At 25.8% G+C, this 22,612-nt stretch overlaps 3 protein-coding genes across 3 annotated transcripts; 1 reads left to right on the forward strand and 2 right to left on the reverse strand.

Moving 5' to 3' along the window:
- Positions 1 to 2,995: 2,995 nt before the first annotated feature.
- On the reverse strand, positions 2,996 to 10,716 carry LOC127280425 (BEN domain-containing protein 5-like). The gene is made up of 5 exons (XM_051303391.1): positions 10,495 to 10,716; positions 9,472 to 9,602; positions 7,952 to 8,464; positions 6,723 to 6,936; positions 2,996 to 4,126 (listed from the first exon to the last, which is right to left on the reverse strand). The coding sequence occupies exons 1-5, from the start codon at positions 10,673 to 10,675 to the stop codon at positions 3,972 to 3,974; spliced, it is 1,194 nt and encodes a 397-aa protein (XP_051159348.1). The 5' UTR covers positions 10,676 to 10,716; the 3' UTR covers positions 2,996 to 3,971.
- A 444-nt stretch (positions 10,717 to 11,160) lies between these two features.
- LOC127280428 (uncharacterized) lies at positions 11,161 to 17,942 on the forward strand. Its single transcript, XM_051303394.1, has 6 exons — positions 11,161 to 11,471; positions 14,410 to 14,455; positions 14,734 to 14,800; positions 15,586 to 15,816; positions 15,906 to 16,044; positions 17,807 to 17,942. The coding sequence occupies exons 2-6, from the start codon at positions 14,424 to 14,426 to the stop codon at positions 17,812 to 17,814; spliced, it is 477 nt and encodes a 158-aa protein (XP_051159351.1). The 5' UTR covers positions 11,161 to 11,471; positions 14,410 to 14,423; the 3' UTR covers positions 17,815 to 17,942.
- LOC127280411 (uncharacterized) lies at positions 17,840 to 22,583 on the reverse strand. Its single transcript, XM_051303370.1, has 4 exons — positions 22,419 to 22,583; positions 21,764 to 22,093; positions 18,357 to 20,597; positions 17,840 to 17,928 (listed from the first exon to the last, which is right to left on the reverse strand). The coding sequence occupies exons 1-3, from the start codon at positions 22,581 to 22,583 to the stop codon at positions 18,399 to 18,401; spliced, it is 2,694 nt and encodes an 897-aa protein (XP_051159327.1). The 3' UTR covers positions 17,840 to 17,928; positions 18,357 to 18,398.
- Positions 22,584 to 22,612: the final 29 nt, after the last annotated feature.

Consider the following 22,612-nt stretch of genomic DNA (forward strand, 5'->3'; position numbering starts at 1 on the left):
TACATATAAACTCACAAAAATTCCTACATGAAATCTTACTTATTCATTCAATAAGATTTCCCCACATGAAAACCCATAAAATTTCTTAGTTCAAATCTTACTTAATTCCATAAAATTTCCCTACATAAAAACCTACAAAAATTCTTAGTTCAAATCTTACCTGATAATTCGGGAAATCTTTCCTATATAAAAACCTATAAACATTTATATTTAAAATCTTATCTAATATTTTTCAAAAATTACCCTCTATGAAAACCTATGAAAATTCCTAGCTTAAAACTCATTTGATAATTCATCAAAACATTCCTACATATAAACTCACAAAAATTCCTACATGAAATCTTACTTATTCATTCAATAAGATTTCCCCACATGAAAACCCATAAAATTTCTTAGTTCAAATCTTACTTAATTCCATAAAATTTCCCTACATAAAAACCTACAAAAATTCTTAGTTCAAATCTTACCTGATAATTCGGGAAATCTTTCCTATATAAAAACCTATAAACATTTATATTTAAAATCTAATGTAACATTTTTCAAAAATTACCCTATATGAAAACCTATGGAAATTCCTAGCTTAAAACTCATTTGATAATTCAACAAAACATTCCTACATATAAATCCACAAAAATTCCTACATGAAATCTTACTTATGATTTCAATAAAATTTCCCCACATGAAAACCTATAAAATTTCTTAGTTAAAATCCTACTTCTTAATTCCATAAAATTTCCCTAGATAAAAACCTACAAAAATTCTAAGTTCAAATCTTACCAGATAATTCGGAAAATCTTTCCTATATAAAAACCTATAAACATTCCTATTTAAAATTTTATCTAATATTTTTAAAAAATTACCCTCTATGAAAACCTATGAAAATTCCTAGCTTAAAACTCATTTGATAATTCAACAAAACATTCCTACATATAAACTCGCAAAAATTCCTACATGAAATCTTACTTATTATTTCAGTAAAATTTCCCCATATAAAAGAATGTGAAAATTTCTATTTTGAATCTTATTTAATATTTCAATAAAATTTCTCTACTTAAAAACCGATAACAATTCCTAGTTAAAATCTTATTTAATAATTTTCAAAAATGACCCTACATAAAAACCTATGAAAATGTCATTTGATAATTCAACAAAACTTTCCTATATAACTTATAAACATTTCTATTTTAAATCTTATCTAATAATTTTTCGAAATAACCCAAAAAAACCTATAAAAATTCTTAGATAAAATCTTAATTAATAAATGAGCAACGCGCATCTGCGATTATTGTACGCGGTAGCTCAATTCTAAAAAGTGTTCTCACATAGAAACTTACAAAAATTTATAGTTTAAATCTTCTTTAATAATCCAAACAAATTATTCTACTCAAGAACCTACAAAAATTTATATTTAAAATCTTATTTAACATTTCTTAAAAATTTTCTTATTCAAAAAAACCGACAAAAATTTCTATTTTAAGTCTCATTTAATAATTCAATAAAACTTCTTTACATAAAAACCTATAAAAATTCTTAGTTGAAATCGTCAAATTCCCAATTATTTGAGAAAGGTTTCCCAAGAAGTGTTCATATTAATTTTTATTTAAATAATTAAAATATTTATTTTCAAATTTAATTTTCTCTGTTGATACATTGAGAAAACAATTTATTTTAATCAAACAGAATACCATTGCTACACGGGAAAGTTTTTGAGAGAGTCACTGTACCTTTCGTGATGGCGTTGCGCGACTTTAACTATAGTAAAGAGGCTTCACAAAGTCAATAGAATTATTCGAAATTGAGGAACTGTAAATTAATGAAAAAACACAATTGTGGTATTTCTTGGAATTTAATAAATATATTTTGTTAACATTAATAGAATTGTATTATTATTAAGTAGTAGATAAATTTTTTAAGACTAATCACAATACTGTTATTTAAATTTCTGATTTAAGTCAAACATATTATCTATTATAAATAATTCTTAACTAAAAAGTAATCAGTCCTGTATTAAAGAAGGAATTTTATAACAATCTTAATTGAGGGTCAACATGTACTAGAAATTAAAAATGTTAAGAAAATAGAGATATCACTTTATCAATCGTAAGCCCTCAATATTTGTGTAAGACTACCACTGTGAAAAGTTTTTATATCATTACTTAAATGCTAAAAACAAATATATTTTGATTCACGTTTAAATTAAAAATTATGCAAAACATTTAATTTTTTTAAGAGAAATAGACGGATAACCTCCTTAAGGTAATATTATTTACTGAAACATATTTAACTAATATATAACTTTGGTTTTAACCAAAAACTAATCAGTCCAATATTAGAGTGACTTTGAAAAGAAACTTAATTAAGGGCCTACATGCAATAGAAAATTAAAATTCAAAATGTTAAGAATGTGGAGACATCACCTTATCAACTGTAAGCCCTTAATATCTGTTTGAGATTGCCACAGTTAAAGTTTATGTATCATTATATGGGCAAATCCACAGAACCGGCCGATTTTTACTTATCAAGATGAAAATTTTCCAAATAGCAAGCACACCTTTTATTTATGGTTTACTTTCTTTAAAATATATTCAAGAACAATTATCTTCTTGCGTGATTCATTTTATTTTAATGCCGTTTGAGTTAAAAGCCAAAAGCGAAAATATTATTTTTCTTCTGGAAATTATAATTAAAAATGGCATTTCTTTGTTTTTTTTTATATATTATTTGAAATATGTGCAAAACATTTTGAATAATAAAATATGATAAAATACAAATAATTAATTTTTTAATTATCAAAAATAAATTATTTATATTTTATCATATTTTATTATATATTTTATTTATTAGCATTTAATTTTTTATTTCTGTAAATTAAATTGTTTACTTACTAATTTTGATATTAACTATTTTAACCAACAAACTGACATTATTGACATCGATTTTGATATAACTTTGAAAATAAAACAAATGAAAGGATAATTCATTTTTCACGATTAACTAGTTAAATTTCGATAAATTTTTTTTTATTTTTAATTTGTAGACGTTATAAATTGAAAATATAATTTGGCGTTTGCATACAAGAATTATAATAATGTCTTTATATAATCACACATGTTTTCATCTCATCATATTTTATCCTGTAGTTGTGCTACTGAAAAAAGGCTATGTTGAAAATGGTTCACGCTTAAACATAGAGTGATAATTATTGGAATATTTTCTTTAATTCTGATTGCACTCTATTCTATGATACATACATTTGTTCGTCTGTTCACAAGCAATAAGCTCCAATTTGAAAAATTCAAATCGAATAATCGCCGCAAAATATATTTACAAAAATGTATAGACATTTCATTATTATAAAATAATGAGTAACGCTACTTTCAACGACTATCATTTCTTTTTATTTAAGAGCACATATTTTTTATTACTTTCAAAACATTCTTCAATAAGTAAACTATAATTCACCACAGTTTGGAATTGTTCGGATCTATGCCGAACAAGTTACACCTATAAGAATTAAAATTTATACCTGGAGTAACACCGTAAATTCCATTTTTTAAGTTACTTAATTCGATTTTATTTTTTATAAAAGACTAGAAGGTTCACATTTATTCAATTTTCTTATTTCAATAGGTTCTCAGAGATATTACAAAATGGTTGAAGTATGAAAATAATTAATATAATACTTCTAAAATAGAAAAATATGTGAGTAACATGAAATCGGCCGGTTCTGTGGATTTGCCCATATAAATACTAAATGTAAATCACAGTGTAAATGAAATCAAATCAACTTTGGTTCGCGTTTCATCTAATAATTATGCAAAAAATTTAAGGTTATTTAATGGTCACGTACCCATTAAATCTTACTGTGAGAAAACGCGACCTGAATAAACAAGACCGTAAAAAACATTTATATTAACTTTCAAATTGTTTTTCATTATAAGAAATGAAATATCAAAATTGAGTACGAAATACTACTCTGTATCAGAGTCTTGCTGTATCGGATTCTTTGATTTTTTATTTAAATCGTTTATTGTTTGAGTTATCTTCCTTCTTACTAGCTTTACTTCTTCCTGAAGTGCTCTCATTCCATTAATACCACTCTTTTTTAATCGATCACGGTATAGCCCTGGAAAAAAAAGATTGTTTGAATGTATAATTTGAAATAAAGGAACGTTAATATTAGAAATCACAATGATTCTGTCATACAATGTTAGGTGGAAACAGGAATTTTAATTTTTAAAAAAGGGATTTAATTTGAAAAATGGTGGGTTTTAGTTTCTCTTTTCATTGAAACTTGTTTTTAACCCGGAAAGTGCAAACCTAGGAGGAATCCACCCAGTTGAGTTTTAATTTTCCGCGATAAATTTTAATATGGCTTATCGAATTTTGCTGTGTTTTTCAGTACTCTACAGGGGACGGTAATAGAACAATGAGGGGTAAACACAATTTTGTACTTCTTGTTTATTTTTAATTAATGTTAACATATGTTCGTGAAGTATAAAACTAACGAGTAGTGACTTGAATGATTTTAATTTATATATTATAAAAAAGGCATAGAATGTTCGATGTGATTTATTATAAATATCTAGTATAAATAATCTATTTTACTAATGTTACAATAAACTTTTAATTTGTTCAAACAAATTATAATTATTATTATTATCATTGTTATTTACTAACTTTTCGAATATTCCACTTAGGAAGATATAGTTTTCTTCTAATTTTGCAAATTTATTGGCTTTTAATACTGTCATATAGAAATAAATTATAAAAATATAATATAATATTGTATCAACAATTGTTTACAAAAAGTATTATTGTTATTTACTAAATTTTTTCACAGCTCACCTGGAAAGATGTAGATTTTTTTTAATGTTTTAATTTATTGAACCACGTGTGAACATAAAATATTTTATGCGAAATCATTATTTTAACAATTATTTTAACAAACTATTCAAATTATCCACGCGGGAATGTTGAATGTATAATTGCACTAATTATTCCACACAATTTGAAGCCATTTTAATTCAAGTAATTTTTCAAAGAAATAATTATTAGGACATAACTAAAAAACTAGTTAGAATTGAATTTTCAATTTATATTATTTTAGAACTTTCAAGTTCATAGAAAAACTTTAACAAATTTCGATACTTTTACAAATTTGACATCAGATTTTTTAAACTCAAAATGTCGAATCCAATTAATAATTTAAAAACTTTACCATATTCACCCCAAAAATCATTGAATCTAATAAATCAAAAAAAAAGTGAGACAAATCAAATGCTGTGTTTTGAATTTTTTAAATTTGACGTAAAATTCTAAATGAGATAAACAAATTTTGAATGAAACCGATAAACTTTTTTATTACTATTATTTCTTGGTGTGCCAAGAAAACTTAATTTCGCAAAAATTATGTCATATTATAATTTTTAAAATAATTTCAAAATTAAAAATAATCTTGGTTACGAAAATTTTGATTATTTTGATGAAAAGAAAAAATTGTTCCATCCAACTTTTAGAATTAAGGAATTCATTATCTTTTAAAACTAAAATAATTGAACAATTTAAATTAATTTAAATATTGAATAAAACTCCTCAAATTTCAAAAAATACTTCCGTTTTTCATAAAAATAGAGAAAATTATAATAATTCTTTATAACTTTTTAACTGTTATAATTTTTGAACCCCTTAAAAAGTTTGAAGATTGAAAAAGATTGGAAAATAATAATAACCCACAAAAATTAATTTTCAAAATAAACAAATGAAGGCTAATAATAATTTGCTAACGGAAAAAGATTTTTCTCTGTGTTGAAATTTGATTTTGATTTAATACATTTTTTTTATAATAATAATTGCCAAACGAATTGTTTTGCATTCAATACCGTATATTTGAACTTTGAATAATAAATTGCAAAATTAGGAAAAAGTGCACCTTTTAGATGAAACATAAAAAATTGTATTACTCGACAACAATTTAGTAAACAATTAGGAATATTAGTTGTCAAAAATGTTATATTATGTATTATTTAAATTATTTATTAGGTACTAAGTGTGGTACTATAATAGAAGTTGATAGTTTTATATAAATGTTAAATTCTGCTTTATTTGGAACATATTATTAATTAACAATAACAAATTTTTTTAACATGTAAATGTATCTCAACATTAACAGATTATATTTTTTCTAGTCTTAAACCTTTGAAATTAATTAAATTAGACAACATTACTGGCTAGATAACACCCACCTCTTCGCTCGCCAGGTTAAGTTAGACTTAATTGTTAAAATTTTTTAAATTAATTATTGATATTTCATAAACTTTTTTTATAATCTACAATTTTTCTAAACTTTGAATCAAAATTGTTAGAACGCTAGTTTTGTTTTAAAAGTCTATAGATTTCACTGTACCCGAGAATAATTTACTACTGAGTTAGTAAAATTTTCTCTAAAAATCGTATGAAACTTACTTTAAAATGTCTTTTTATTAAAAATAGAAAAATATATATACTTTAGAAGTAGTGTGAATAATGAAAATTCAACTTATTATTTATTATAATACGATAGTTGTGAAGACTTTCAAAATAAATGTAACAATAGATTAAGAAAAAATGGAAGAAAGGAAATAAAATGGTTGAAACTGAAAAACTGTGTACAAAAATATAAAAACTCATTAAATTCATGAAAATTATAATGATTGTGCAACGCATAAAATTTTCATACTTACTTTCCATAGCTTTGATTTTTTTTGGTGTTAATGGGGTTTTCACCCGACCATCTTCCCTTTGTCGGACTTTTTTAGGGTCGATACACCTATCTTTCAATCCACTTGGATAGAACAGGTCAATTACGCTTAATATCCACAATGAATCCTTTCTTTTTCTTTTGTTGATTGTTGCCCAATCGTCTTTGTCAACAAGGACGCCAGCGCCAAGATAGATCTGACATAAATAATAAAAAATCTACATACATTTCTCCATACTTAGTAATAAGAAATATATGTATCAAGTAAGGAACAGAATATGTGAACAAACATATATAGGCTTTTAAATTTTAAGCTATAAAAAGACCTAACTTTTTTCAATGCATATGCCTGAATGTCAATTTCCATTAAAATCTAACAATTTTCAATAAAATCAGTTTAATAAATTAATTTTATATGTATATTCGCCATTCAGGATTGCCACAAAAGATTGACTTCGTTTTTCCCAGACTTTTCCCTGATTTCCAGGTAGAATTTTGACTTTTTTCCCGATCCCTCTAAAAAAATTACAACTGATAAAAATAAAAGAAGTTACTGTGTAAAACTTTCTTCGATTATTTGCAAATATTACAATAAAATTCTTTAAAATGTTTCACAAAATTTCAATTAATTTGATAATTTTTTTAATAAAATTTTTTTAAAAATAAAAGTATCTTTGAACAGTTGACATAAAATTCCTTCGAAAACTAAAACTAGTAAAAGCTGGATGGTTGAAAAACAATCTTTCATTTCTATACCTATCCAGTAATTCTCACTCAATACGGAAAGAAATAAAAACTTAAATGGTTATAAACAATAGCTAAAAATTGAAAAAAAATTATAAAATTTTGGTCTTTTTTTATGAAAGCAGAGATTATTAAAAAATCTAGAGGGTGGAAAAAGACAATTTTTGAATATTTCTACTCACAGATTGTTACTGAGTAAGAGCAAAATATAAACAAATTTATTAGTTATGAATAATAGCTAACAGTTGAAGAGAAGTGAAGGTTTTTATATTTTTCAAAAATGAATGTTTGTCTCCAAAAAGTAGATTTTTTGTAATAATTATAAAAGTTTGTTATTTTTCCAGTAGTTTTGATGAAATTTTCTGACTTTTCCCTGATTTGTGGCAAACCTGGCACTTAATTTCATTGAAAATCAGACACTCCTAAAACCTATAAGTTACCAATTTCAAGAAAATTCGTAATAATTACCTGATTATTATTTACTAAACTGTATCGATTTATTTTTATTTTATTTTTCTCATTGGGGGGAACTTCAATTAGGTCCTTCTCATTTTGTTCCTGCTCTTGCCCCCGTTGCTGCTCTTGTACTTGATTCGGCACCTGTTCAATTTGAACTTGAATGTTTGATTCCGCTTCTCCCGAATTTTGTAAAACAATGTCTTCATTTTTAATTAGATTATCAATGGATTCTTCTTTTAGGTCATTTCCCGTAATTTTATCTTCAGTTGATGTGAAAGCGGTTGCAGTGGGCGGTTGCACCTGTTGAAATTCAACTTCAATTTTTGATTTTACTTCTCCCAGATTTTGGACAACAATATTTTCTTTTTCAATAGATAGATAGATAGATTCTTCTTTTCCGTTAATATCCCTAGTTTCATCGTCAGATAATGAAAGAGTGGTTGCAGTGGGTGGCTCTAGTTTAATTTTTTTTTTTGAAGAAATTTCCTTTTCTTCAGGAGAAGAAACTCGTCTTTTCAATTTCTAAAACATTCGATTATTATCAACATTTTAACAAATTAAAATTATAAATGGATAAAAATCAGGCAATTGGATCGTGAATTTCGAAAAAGCACAACTCAGTTATCTTAAATTTTGCAGGAGAAAAATAAAATTCTTTAAAACATAAAATGCCTTTTAAGTCAATTTGCTAAAATTTCCAAATAGTTCTAAATTCAATTCAATTTTTTTAATTATTTACAGGAATTTAACTATTTTCAAAGAATTTTAATTAAAATTAAATTCCACAGGAAATTATATATTTTCAATCATTTCAATGTAAAACATTGTTGAAATTTAATTATTTCTAAACATTTCAACTGTAATTCTTCAAAAATTCAATCATTTCTTTGTTGAAATTAAAAACATAAGTTATTTTTTTAAAAAATAATAAGGGAAAAATTTTTCAAAATATCAATTTAAAATTTTTTTTTAATTTAATATTTCCCAATATTTATACCATAACGCTTTTAATATTGAATTATGGAAAATTTAAACTGAAATTTATTTTTAAGTTTGATTCTTATTAAAAAATTTATATGAATTCAATTATTTGAGACCTGATGAGTTGTGTTCACAGCGAAAATGCAATCATCAATTAATTTTATTATATAAATTTATTACCAAGAACTTCGTTTATTATTATTATGGACCCAAGACTACAACATATGAACAGTATTTAATAAATTAAGGTCTTTGAAGAATTTTAAATTAATTAAAATAAAAAAAATTGAATTGCTGAGAAGAAATTCATTATTTTTGAAAATAATTGAATTCCCATTAAGAATTTTATTATTCGTGAAAATAAATGAAACCTGCACAAAAACACTTGTCAAAAAATTAAATCATAATTTTCACGTCAATAGTCAATAGAAAAAATGGCGCTAATGTATGTAAAACATATTACTATGGGATGGGGGTCAAAAACCTTGAAAATGGGTTCACGTAATTCTTGAATGACCTCTTATCAAAAGGACCTATTTTTTATATACCTTCTTTGAGTTTTTCTGCTTTTTGTCGTTGCTTTGGTGTTGTAAATCTGAATTCTCCTTCCGCAAGGCTGACCCCGGGAACTTGGCTCGAGGTCCTCTCAGCAATTTCACCTCCATATCTTCTTTACTAGCTGCAAATATAAATGTAAAATAAAATAATTTCATACAAACAATAATAAAATTTACATTTTCTAAAAGTGCATTTGGCCATTTGCCTCCTGTTCAAAATTAATGAAACTGAAGTTACCAACTGATTCAACGAAAAAAATAAGAATTCCAACTCTTATTAATGAAATTTGTTTGTTTTTAACCTAAGTAAACCCTCCAAAACCTGAAATAAGGAAAAAAGGGATTTTGTCAAGGAATTGACGAAAATCCCGGAATTTCAAGTAAATTGTTATTTCCTCGTCTCGGAAGCAATTTTTTTCTATTAATAATTGTTAACTTTAATACTAGTAGGCTTTTAGAAAAAATTGCAAAAGGTTCCAACAGGTCGGGTGAAAAGGATTTTTGATTTTTTTGTCACGGATTTTACAAAAATCCCAAAATCCGTGAAAAAAATCAAAAAATTAAATTTAATCAATAAAAGTTTTTAAAAAATGAATATTTATAATATTGAAAAATAAGGTTTTTAAAATATTCTAATTTTATTTTTTAAAGATAATTTGAATTTTTTATGAACAAGTAATTGAAAATTTGTAAATTAATTAAAAATTTTAAAATCTATTAAAAGTTATTGAATTTTTAAAGAATTTTATTATAACTTTAAAAAAATAATCGAGGTCAGTTTGATACAGTAATTAATTTTATTATTTACTTTTTTAATTCTTTTTTAGAAGAAGTAGGGAGAAAGTAAAAACTCTATTTAGAAATAGGAGAAAAGTCAGGGAATTACTGGTTATTAAATTTGTTCTGTATCTAAATTAAAAAATTAATTATTGGAATTTTTTAAAATTACAGGTGAGAAGAGTGAAAAGTTAAATATTATATTAAATATTATATTAATAAAATAAATACACTTACGTGCGGTTAAGCCGATTGTGGCGAAACACCATTTCTCCCCACATTTCACTCTAAACACTCGCGTTTTATTATTCGCATATTTTTGAAAATTATAAATGTCCGTCACCGGTACAATTTTTAAGTTTTTATGTTTCACTTCACTCTCACACGCACTGTCGACAAATTTCACGTACGCGAACATTTTTATTACTCTTTTTATTTATCACGAAGACCATGAGGCACGATCAGGTTCACAGCGTAAGTGGACGCAATGTTTGCGGAAGCAGGACAACAATGACGCCATACTTGCGCAAGACACTGAAAGGGAGATAATCACGGTGGTATGCGCAGACGCAGAATGAAATTCAAATTTCGTGCAAGCACATGTTTTATGTAAAAATTAATTTACATTGATAGTGGAAGCATGTAATCAGGAAAATATATTAGTTTAAGCACAGTTTCAATTTTCATTACAATATATGCTATAGTCAAATAATACTTGAAGGTTAATCATTCATAGCAAATTTTAATAGGAACTATTTCTTTAGTTCTAGTTCCTAGGTAACACAGCTAACGTGGGGAACTACTTTTTCAGTTTTAAGTGTATTCTTCCGCGCTAAAATGTGTTGTTAAAAAAATAGTTCCTTAACTGCATTTCTACCAATTATTAATATTAGTTGTCATTCAATGTATAATTAAAAACTAAATATGAAATTTGAAGAAAATATAAACTTTTATATTTTCAACTTTGTGTACATGCAATGTATAATCTTAAATTTTTTTTTAATTTAACGTATGTGCTTGAGAGTGAGAATTTTAAAATTCTGCGTCTGCGTATTAAGAGTCTACACGCAATGTGAGGAGACAATCAACAGGTTCTTCTCGGATATCTATTAGCCATCACAATACCGTTTTTACCACGTGCATTCATAGTTATAATTTAGTGTTATTCGCGATATTCTTTTTCATCTTGGACTTTTTGAATCACATTCAGAAAGGTAAGTTTGTATTCAGTTTTGCTATAATTATTTTTTAGATTCATTTACAAAATGCTTAACATGATTATCTTTTGTTAAAGACGGATGTTGATTAACAAAAAAATAAATAAAGTAAAATAAATTTTGAAGAAAAATAATAAGTTAGAAACTACACTAATCTTTATTATTAACAACCCGCTTATTCGGTAAGCGTAATTGCTCTTCGCTACACAAGATAGAAAAAGGTAGTGGACTGTTGCTTAGAGTGTTATCTATTCAACACCCCCGGGTAGACGGTATTTCGTTGAAAATATTCACAAAGAAAGAAATGAGATAACACAAATAAAGGTGATTAAATAAATTGAGAATTGAATTGACATAAAATAAGGTAACATTTATTCATACAACCCCCAATAGAAAATACATTCAAAACCCCAATTGATCTTTAAATAAAAAAATGATTACAATGGAAAATACTGCTACGTTAAGCTACTTGAATTGATAATTCAAGTCTCACAAAAATCATATATTATGAACACAAACAAGAGATCAATAATGAGTGTAGGATTTTAATAACAACAGCAAAAATTAATTCGTGTAAATGAAACAAGTGTAATAGTGTTGGTTTTATGAGACTCTGTAATTTCCAAATTATGAATATAAATTCAAGACAACTCACCCAAATAATAATAATTAAAATGATACCGAAAAGTATCAAATTACTTTCTCACTCTCAGAAGTTAAATTGTTATCTGTCATATGATTCTGCAGTATGCGGAAGCTATCTTTCTACCTTAGTTTATTTTATATATTTTCTTTTTATAAACTCGTTTTTGTTAAATGTCTTCGGACAATTATTTCAATATTTCAATTTCTGTTTATTAAAAATTCAGGATATTGGGTCACAAAATCTGAATTTTCTGAACAGTAAACTTGAAATATAAACAATTGCGAATATATAATAAATACTTTTAGACAAGAAATGGATTCTTCACTTTAACAATTAGAACACTTTATACTTTTCAGATAATCTTTTTGATTTTAATGAACTTTTATGTACTCGTCGACTTCCCAGATTGTGGAATAAACACTTATATTTTTAATAAATAAAACTCGATGAACTTCAACCCTTACTATGGGGAATAAATGATCCTCTCTACCACTCTTAGTGGGAGTTAAACTTTAATACTCATCCGCTCCTTGGCGGGAAATACATCCGCTCTCCGGGAAAAACAAATTAGGACTCCTCGAATAATAATTTGGTGGCAACGATCACACCCATTTGGTATATAATTTTAGGTGGTGGGAGGGTTGATTTTGCAATCAACACCTCGTTGTTTCCATGCAAGTTTTAGCAAAACTTGCATTTTAATCGTGGCGTGATCGGTTCAACCACCTTTATTATCGGTATACTTTATATGTTTCCTCATTTTCCCAAAATAATGTGGCAACTCTTTGCAGTGTAAGTCCCACAACTTGCGAAATCGACTGTTAATTTAGTTTGAATTATTTCGCAATATGAAGTTCAATAATCTGAACTCATTTACGAAATAAACTTTGATTTAGAAATTAAATAAAAAAAATGAATTTATAAATATTTATTGAATTAATTAGAAATATTATTTAACTATTCTAGTGTCTGAAACTTAGTATGTGTGTGTGTTGTGTGTTGTATAGACGTATGTTTATAATTGACAAATAGTTGTAACGTTGATAATATAAATATTATTTTTAATAAATAATATTTATCGCCTAAAAAAAATTAAAAATTACGGAAATCCGTCCGTAACATCTTTTTTATTTAGTTTAATTTTATAAGGAAAAAAAAATATAATAAGAAATTTTAACACATTGTTAAGCATTGAATACTATTTTTTGTTATTTTTATTGATAAATATGTCACTAATTTCACCTCTTTCATTCACTTAGGAAGTTATAAATTGAAATGTGACTCATTTGAAATTTGTTAAGAATAGAAAAAGTTAAGACATAGGATTCTGAATATGATTTAATATGAGATTTTATATGATATCTTACATAGATTATCACGTAGGATCTTATGTGTTTTTCTATGTATGATTAAAAATGTCACTTTTCTTTTCTTTCAGTGATACTTATTTTCTAATTATTCTATTCTTACATGTAATTTTATATTTCTATTAAAGTCATGTTATTCAGTGGTCGCGTGCCCCATACACTTTACTTCGGAAATAAGTCACTCTGAATAACATGACCTTAAAAGTAAAATTTGTAACCGTACATAGGAATCCATGTGGGATCTTACGAGGAAATTCATGTAAGATATCATATAGAATCCCATATAGGATCATATTCAGAATCCTAAAACTCAATTTCCTCTATTATTCAAACATTTTAAATATATGAAAAGAATTATTTTAACTGCTAATTAATATGTATTCATTTAGTAATTTTATTAAAAACTAGCTTTCGGCCCCGCCTTCGGCGGGCACCGGAATCTGGCTGCCTCGCGACCGGTATTGTTGCGTATAGATAGTATTTTATATATATAGATAGATGGTGGTTAAAGAGATTAGTTTAAAGTTATTTTAGCTATTTTTTAACGTTGTTTCCGGACCCCTTAAAAAATTTTTTTGTAAATCAATTTTTTTTGTTTTAGGAGCGAAAAAAATCGAACTAAAAAAAATTTTGTAGTGGTCCGGTACTTAAAGATCACTCTGTATATACATATACAGAGTGATCTTCAAAGAACGGACCTCCTAAAAAAAAATTTATTTTAATTTCTTTCATTTTTTAAAACAAAAAAATAGAAAAATATTTTTTAAAAGGTTCGGAACTTAAAAATTACCCTGCATACATTGAAAATCTAAACCTATGTCAGTTTCGAGAAGTGCTCTACCAACTATCATGCAAATCAAATATATTTCATATAACCTATTCGTTCCTTTTCTGTTTTATTTAATTTTAATATTATTTACAGGAATTTCACTCAATATGGATTCAAGGCCTAATAAGAAATATAAAAGGTATTCCAATTTAATTTTTATAAGTTAGAATTTACATTTTAACCCATTTATGTACAATATCACTTGACATTTTTTATTGATTTTTATGAATTTTTACAAATTTTCAATTATATGAATATAATACAATAATATATTACCTAATAATAAATAATAAAATAAGTAATAGAAATAGAAAATAATATATAATATAAATAAAAATTTACAAATTTTTACAATTCACTTTAACAGCATATATAAAAAAGGGTATTTATTTATTTATTCCTAATTGAATGTTAAAGTGATCGAACAGTACCTAGAAGCACGAGGTTCAGAGAAGGAAGAAGATCACGTGAAGCTGAATTGACGGTAATTGAAATTATAATTATTTTATATACTATTTTTCTTAAAATCTATGTAAATTGCAAAACGATGAAGTTTGTTTTGAAAATGAGAATTAAAAAAAGTATAAAATTTTCTAAATTGAATTTTTGAATAATAATGACAATTTTTTTACATTTTTATTGAATTTATAATTTAATTGTAAGTATTTTAGAACATTACTTTTTGAGTGACTGTCATATCTGGTTAAAAATTCGAGAATTAGCCAGGAATTTTTTACCAAACCGGAAATTCTATTAAACTTTTAATTTTTGTACTACAAATTATATCAATTTTTTGCTATTAAAATAAAGATATAAACTGGAAATAGCAGGCAATTTAGTGTCTCGAAAATAGTAAATATCAATATTTTGTTACGACCAAATTTTTATCAAGCATGAGATTTCTAAGTTAAATATTAAAAAATGTTGAGACATGTTCCATTTATATAAGTATATATTTATTAATAATATATGGAGTTAAAATATTCCTTTATTTTAAGCCATTTATAATAGAGAAGAGATCTTTTTTACTTGTAAAACAAGTTTTATATAAGTAAAAAAGATCTTTTCTCTATAATATTTATTAATATTAATAAGTTATTTCAATCTTATTACTCAAAATTTCGGAAAATAACATTCATTCTATTCAATACAATTCTTGAGATGAAAAACATGAAAAGTCTTTAATAAAATATTTTATATGAGGTAGACAGTAAATACTTGAAAACAGTATGAAAGGACAAATTTTTTAAATATCTTACAATTTTACAGAAATCCGAAACTGATTCAGATTCAAGTAGTACATTGAATCAAGAAATGATGGTGGACATATCAAACTTTGGCATATCCTTGGATTTAAATACTCAGGGTAATATTGCAAATATGGAAATTGAACAAACCGAATCTAGTGACGAAACGGATTCAAGTTCAGAATTGGATCAACATACACTAGAGAGCAGGGAATTCGCTAATTTACAACCTTGTACTGATGAATATTCTGTGGTAAGTTGAAAACATTTGTCTTAAAGATTTGAATTTGTTTACCCTATTGTGAAATAATGTGAATTTTATTTTTAAATTTCTTTCTTCAGAGGTTTACGGAGAATAACGTTGAGCAAACTGAGGCAACAATGGAGACAACATATAGTTATATAAAATGGGACTACCTCAGATTAGCATTTATAAGGAAAGTTGTAGATGATAATATCTCTGAGGACGGAGAAATGGATGGTGAGTACATTTATAATATTTATGGTTTATAATAAAGTGAATTACTGACAATTAAATTACTCTTATTATTTTATTATAATTTATATAATTTATATAAAATAAATTTATATAATTTATTATAATTTATTATTATATTACTAAATTACTCTTCTTATTCATTCTTACTCTTGTGATTAAAAAAATCATAATAATATAATTATGACACCTAATAAAATAATTGCAATAATAATATTAATAATACAAATTTAAATTAATTAGGAATAAAACTTAATTTTCTTGAAGATAAAGTTATAAATTTAATTTAACTGAATTAACTTAAAAAGATTTCATTAAATATTACACTAGGGTGGAGTAAATCTTTTTTAAATTCTAAATTGAGACTGAAAGATTAATTCTTTAGCTTCAAAAGTATTCTCTCTAAAACTGAATCAGTGAAATTTGACTGACTTTCAGTGACTCTATTCTCGCGTTTTTAATGATTGAATTTTCACTGAATATGAGTTAAAAATGATTGAAATATCAGTTATTTTTCACTAATTGTCCAATTAAAAAATAAGTGAAATTTTCAATATGTGTGACAGAAATTTTTAGTAATTTTTTAATTGAACAATCAGTGAAAAATGACTGATATTTCAGTAATTTTTCACTGATTGAAATCGCGAAAATAGAGTTACTAAAAGTCAGTCAAATTTCACTGATCTTCAGTGAAATTTCACTGATTCAGGTTTAGAGAGTTGCAAGTAGTTTTTTTACATAACCTGGTGTGGGGTGAAAAAGCCACATTGTAATTTATGAAATTAAACAGAATATGCATATTAATTTTTATTTTTTCAAATTTTTGATATATATATATATATATGTAAAAATAATGTTGCTTTGCAAATATTCTATCATTGATGTAACTCTTTCTATACACCTTAATATACCTACAATTAAAAAGTTTTTATATTTATGAAATTTAGACCTACTTTTTATACGTAAAACCAAAAACCCATGAGAAATTTAATATTTTTAAAATTAAGAACTAGTTTTTCGTTTCTTTTTAAATTCAGTGCGACTCACTTCAATAATGTTTCTTAACTTGTTTTTAATTAACTTTCCCTTATGAAAAATTCTTATAGGAAACTAATGTTAAAGCTGAAATTTTTTAATCATAATTTTTTTGTATAATATTTTCGCGATTATAAGTAATTTATTTTAAAAAATTCATTAAAAAATTTTTTGTTTATCAAATCATTATAACAATGTAATTGTTGAAGTCTATAATAAAACTATCATAATATAATTATAAGATTATTATTATAGTTATATAATTATAGAAAATAAAATTTTTGATTTGTAAAATTATAATATTAATATTATGTTCAAGAATTTCGTCAAATTAGTTTGGATATTCATATAAGCATTATATTTTCATTTAGGACTATAAAAGTAATTTCAAATATAATAATATATTTTTTGATTATTAATTTTTATTATTATAAGATTATAATTAAAAATTTTTCGATAAAATCTGGATGTCGTAATTATATCGAAATAGATAGAATAAATAATTGATGGTTTTTAACATGTGATGATAATTTTATTAGAATATTATATACAGATTTACATTTCTCATATAAAAAATAATGTAAATTTAATTTAATGATAATTGTAATTATTGTTGTAATAACATTATTATAGCACACTATAATGCAATTTTTATTTAGAAATATTGATTTTCTAATATTTCTTCGTTTTTCTTTTGTATTTTTATGCTTAGTTTCGTGACTATCTCGTTTATTATTTTAATTTGGTCCTTTCTATAATGGAATTAGTGTTCCGTTTTAAAAATCGAAAATACACGAAGTATTTCAGTATAGATCAAAAGCCTGTATGCAGCGTCTGAAATATGAAATACATTTTGTTTAAATAAACGTTTCTTTAAATAATACATTAAGCGACACAGTTCAACATCTTATGTAATCGCCATTTCAGTAATATTTTATAAAAATATAAATGAATAAATGTTGCTTAATGGCTCGCATGTAAAAATATTCGGGAAATTCTCAGGAATTTTTTCTGGGATTGGATTTTCAGGAAATTATCAGTGGAATTCCTGACGGTATTCTTGGGGTTTCTAGACATTCCATAGGAAATCCACTTCCAGGAATCAAGGCCCGAGGAATTCCCGAAAAGTTTCCAGAAATATTTTCACATGGTTACAATATTTTTAACTTAAAAAAATCATTTTTGCAATTCTGAAGAAAGATGTTGTGTATAATAAAAATAATTTCGTATGTAACTTGTCTTTTAATATTACAAATGTTTACCTTTCTTACTGTATTTTAACTATATGAGTCTCGTACATGTTCTTAATCAGTTTCCAATGAATTTGCTAATGGTATCACGCAGCATTGATTGTCATGTGGAATGTACACACATTTGGTTTCAATCATTGTTGGCCAACAAGGAATAATATTTTTAGTTTCTTTAACAATAAAGGAGAACTCAAACGATGCAAAGTTTTCGTAATTGCAAAGTGCTTCTTTTTGTACTTGCAATTCTTTTCCAATTACCACTTGCTTCGATTCACCTCTTGCAGTTTTAATGCACAGAAAATTGGTGATTGATATAAAAACCCCGTCTGATGTTTTAACTACACAATTCTTTCTTTTTGTTAATCTTAGGTATTTCTCGGTGTGAATTAGGATGTGTTTTATAATAAAACGGTCAAACGATAGAGCACAACTTTGAATCTCCTCTTCAATAAAATGAGTTATTACCAATTTCGTCAAGTCCGTTAATTGTACTTCTTGTGCGCATCCAAAAACTCTTAAATCTTCTCCGTATTCTATGCATCTTTTAACTTTAATCTCTTTCATTAAAGTTTGAAATAAATTTTTGCCCCGTGCGCTCGAGTCAGCCTTAGAAAAAACTGAAGAAGATAACTTTACATACTTTAATCTCGTGTACGACTTGATTATTTGTTCAGGAAGATATTGGGTTCCTTTAAATAATTTTTTTATAACCCCATTATAATGCTCGTAGGGAAAAGTGGACCAGGCCCACAGAGCACCAAAATTTTTGACGCTTTGGGGGATATGTAACAACAAATGTACATTGTATTTCATGTATTCCTTTCCATATAAGTCTTCAAACTTTAGAACAAACAATCGGATAGCTTCACTTGCTTTTGAAAATTCAACTTCGCTAATTTTCGTTTTTGAAAAAATGTTGATACTATAAACGAACAAGAACCAGTGCTGATAATATTTCTTTTTTTTTGTTGTTTTTAATTTTCGAAGACACACGAGGGAGAAGTACAAAATGAAATTCTTCCATTCTGAAGCTTTCCATCGGCAACGATTCTTGATTGATTGAGGACAACGGGTCAATTCAGTTGGAGGCTTTATGCTTAAAAGTAATTTATCTATTTCATCTAATTCTTTCCCTAGGTACCAGTTAGCTTCATGATGCTTGGAATCAAACCACAAATCTGTCACTAATTCTGCAACACCTTCAGCAACAACATGCAAATACTCTGGAGGGAATGACCAAATTATATGAAAAATAGGTATTTGCATTATAACAGAAGGTCCTTTCACACCATTGAGTTCTGTAATTTCGCTGCTTTCGACAACTGTTGATACGTCAGCTAAATGCTGCTTTAAGGTTCGTCCTTTATGTTTGTCTCCACAGTATACTCTCGCGTGCCCATTTCCAAACGGTATTTCTTCTCCAGGATGCAAACAATAACCACAACCAAATTCTCCATTGTACTGTTTTAAATGTTGAATTGCACATCGAGCAGGTGAATCAACAGGAGCACAAATTGTATGTACTTTTATTGTGATCGGTTTTTCGTCTAAAAATGTTTCCGAATCAAAACCAGTTTCGTGTAATTCGATCATCTCTTCACTGAAAGGGAGAAGGAATAAGTTCATTGGTGGTTTTTCAGAAGCAAACCAAATCCCGCAACAAAACATATTATCTTTCCTCATTCTGTATGGTAATTCATTGATTTGAACTAAAATCGCCCAGATTGATGGTTTTGATGAGACAAAAGTTTTAATTCCATCAGTATTCCACTGGATTGTGAGGTCGATATCTCCAATAATTTTTTTTTCTCTTAATAAACGATAGAATTTACCATTTATGATATCTGATTCGTCATCACTACTTTTTCGCAGGAACTTGTAATATTTGCTTTTTACGAATTGTTTTAATTGTTCTTTAAGCGGTACGTATAAAAAATATTTTCCATTTTTGTGAAGGATAGATTTTACGTAGCGTGTAGTACAGTTTTTGCAAGTTGATTCTTCCGAGTCCTCAAAATTTAAAATTGTTGAACAGCTATTGCAGTAATAATAAGTAATTGCATTTGGATTGGGGAAAGATTTTAAGAAGTTGTATTTTGATCCGTGGATGTCAAACGGTAAGTGACAATTAATGATTTGAAGAGTACTGTCTAATGCAGAATCTGAAAACCCATGACGTAGAGTTTGCGCTAATATTAAAACTTCGCTTTCTTTTTTAGTCAACATAGATCCTTCGTAAATTGGAATTCGAGTCTGTAAACGATTAAAATAAAAAATATATTTTAAGCCAATTCGAATGCATATCAAAACAAAAATAGAAGCATCAGAAACAATGAAAAGACCCCTGTGAAAATATTTCAGGGAAAATTCTCAGGAATTTATAGGGGGTTAATCCATGATTGAATTCCATAAATGGAAGTTTTCTTTGTAAAATTTCTGAGAGTTCCTGCAAATTCCCAAGGGAATTTCTAGGAATTTTAATTCCAGGAATCATCAACCTCCGAGAATTTTGCAGGAATATATTTTTATATAGGGAAGCATTATATTATCTACGTGAAAAAATTCTTGGGAGTAGAATCCTAATTAGTAATTCCATGTGGAATGGCAAAGAGTTTTTGCAGAGAAAATTTATTTATTGAATTCTTTACAAAAAATCAAATTCCTAGTAATTCCCTGAAATATTTTCGCGTAAATACTGCATATTTAAAGTATTATATTGCAAGAAAAAATGGAAATAAATTTAATGTTATTCAAAGTTTTAATTTTTATCTGACAATATTTTTCTGAATAATTAAAATTATTATGTTCTATAAAAAATAAAAAAATATTTTTAATGTCTAATATTTTATTTAAATAATATGATATGTAAATAAAAAATATTATTTATAAACGAAAAATATCTTCAGGAATTTCTGGATTGATAATTAAAATAAATTAAATTTAAATTTAAATTTAAATTAAGAAAACTAAAATCAAATTCTAACTCATTGAATTTTTAACCTTTCTCATTATTTCTATTATTTTTCTTAGGCAATTTTTAAACACACTTTTATGATTATAAAAATTTGTACGGTTTTTAAAAAATTATTTTTTTCAAAAAATAAAATTTCTAAAATGGTCTAAATAAATTATTTTTTATTTTAATAATATATAAAAAAAGTCAGATACTAAATTAATGCTACGAAAAATTAAGTCTTGTCAACAATGTGTATATCAAAAAGGTTAAAAATTACATTTCCGTTCACTTAACTTGAAATTAGGATTTGAAAATTTTTGTGCATTTGCCTTTGCAAAATAAAAAATTATTAAGCATCATATATTTTATTAGTACAATTAGATTTTAAACGAGTTGTGCTGAAACCATTTTAGAAATTATAAATAAAAACTGAAAAATTTATAAATAAACAGTTATCAATAACCTCAATTTCTTGAATGTAATCAGTTAGTTTAACTTCAAACAGTTCAGGAACATCGTAGAATAAATCATCTTCGGAGTCATTTTCATCAGGAAGATTATCATTATCATTTGGATCGATATCATTTGGATTTATTTCAAAATAATTGGTAGTAACATTATATAATAAATCCGCTGAGTTTCTATCAGCTGAAATTGCTCCTTTAAGTGACGCAGCTTTTATTTCCATGCAATTAGTTTCAGATGACTGAATTTCAACATTATTTTTTATTGACAATGAATGAACTTTTGGTGAATCTTTTAAATTACGAGAATACGTATCAACGTCGATAACCTATACAAAAGTAATAGCGAATTAAATAATTAATGAATATAAAAATATGCACATATTTAAAATAATAAAAAATAAAATATTTCTTTTATCACACATTGAGGTTAAATAAAAATATAAAAAGGTAAAAAATATGTTAATGATTTTTAAAATATACTGATTATTACTGAAATTAAAAAATGTAATTTTTAAAAAAAATAAAATGTTTATATAAATTTAAAAACTTTCAAAAAAATATATTTAATTTTTATATGCACTTCGCTAAACGAGTGTATATCCTAGTAAATTAATATTTATTTGATTCATTAATTATTTTGCATTGGAGAACCTCAAAATTATCATCTTCATCATCAGAGGAACCATTCATTTTAAAAGATTCATTATCAATGCGCGCTTTTTTCTTTCTTTGTCGATATCGATGTGTAGATTCTGGAATTTCTTGAATATCACCTTGTAGTAGGTATTTCTTGTAAGGGCCTCTTTTTCCAACCATATTTACGCAAATTTAAATTTCTAAGAAAA

Source organism: Leptopilina boulardi, unplaced genomic scaffold (genome assembly GCF_019393585.1).
Source record: "Leptopilina boulardi isolate dan_hultmark-lab unplaced genomic scaffold, ZJU_Lbou_2.1 LbouV2_244, whole genome shotgun sequence".
In the NCBI taxonomy this organism is placed as follows: Eukaryota; Metazoa; Arthropoda; class Insecta; order Hymenoptera; family Figitidae; genus Leptopilina; species Leptopilina boulardi.

What these genes read in the sequence shown, in the direction of transcription:
- LOC127280425 (XM_051303391.1), bottom strand. Translation starts at nt 10,675, where the DNA reads ATGTTCGCGTACGTGAAATTTGTCGACAGTGCGTGTGAGAGTGAAGTG. An exon ending in GTTTAGTAAATAATAATCAG is followed by an intron (nt 6,937 to 7,951) that starts GTAATTATTACG and finishes TATTTATGTCAG; the next exon opens with ATCTATCTTGGCGCTGGCGT. An exon ending in AAAAATCAAAGCTATGGAAA is followed by an intron (nt 4,127 to 6,722) that starts GTAAGTATGAAA and finishes TTTTTTTTCCAG; the next exon opens with GGCTATACCGTGATCGATTA.
- LOC127280428 (XM_051303394.1), top strand. Translation starts at nt 14,424, where the DNA reads ATGGATTCAAGGCCTAATAAGAAATATAAAAG. An exon ending in CACGTGAAGCTGAATTGACG is followed by an intron (nt 14,801 to 15,585) that starts GTAATTGAAATT and finishes ACAATTTTACAG; the next exon opens with AAATCCGAAACTGATTCAGA. An exon ending in GTACTGATGAATATTCTGTG is followed by an intron (nt 15,817 to 15,905) that starts GTAAGTTGAAAA and finishes TTCTTTCTTCAG; the next exon opens with AGGTTTACGGAGAATAACGT.
- LOC127280411 (XM_051303370.1), bottom strand. Translation starts at nt 22,583, where the DNA reads ATGGTTGGAAAAAGAGGCCCTTACAAGAAATACCTACTACAAGGTGAT. An exon ending in ATGAAGATGATAATTTTGAG is followed by an intron (nt 22,094 to 22,418) that starts GTTCTCCAATGC and finishes ACTTTTGTATAG; the next exon opens with GTTATCGACGTTGATACGTA. An exon ending in ATTACATTCAAGAAATTGAG is followed by an intron (nt 20,598 to 21,763) that starts GTTATTGATAAC and finishes AATCGTTTACAG; the next exon opens with ACTCGAATTCCAATTTACGA.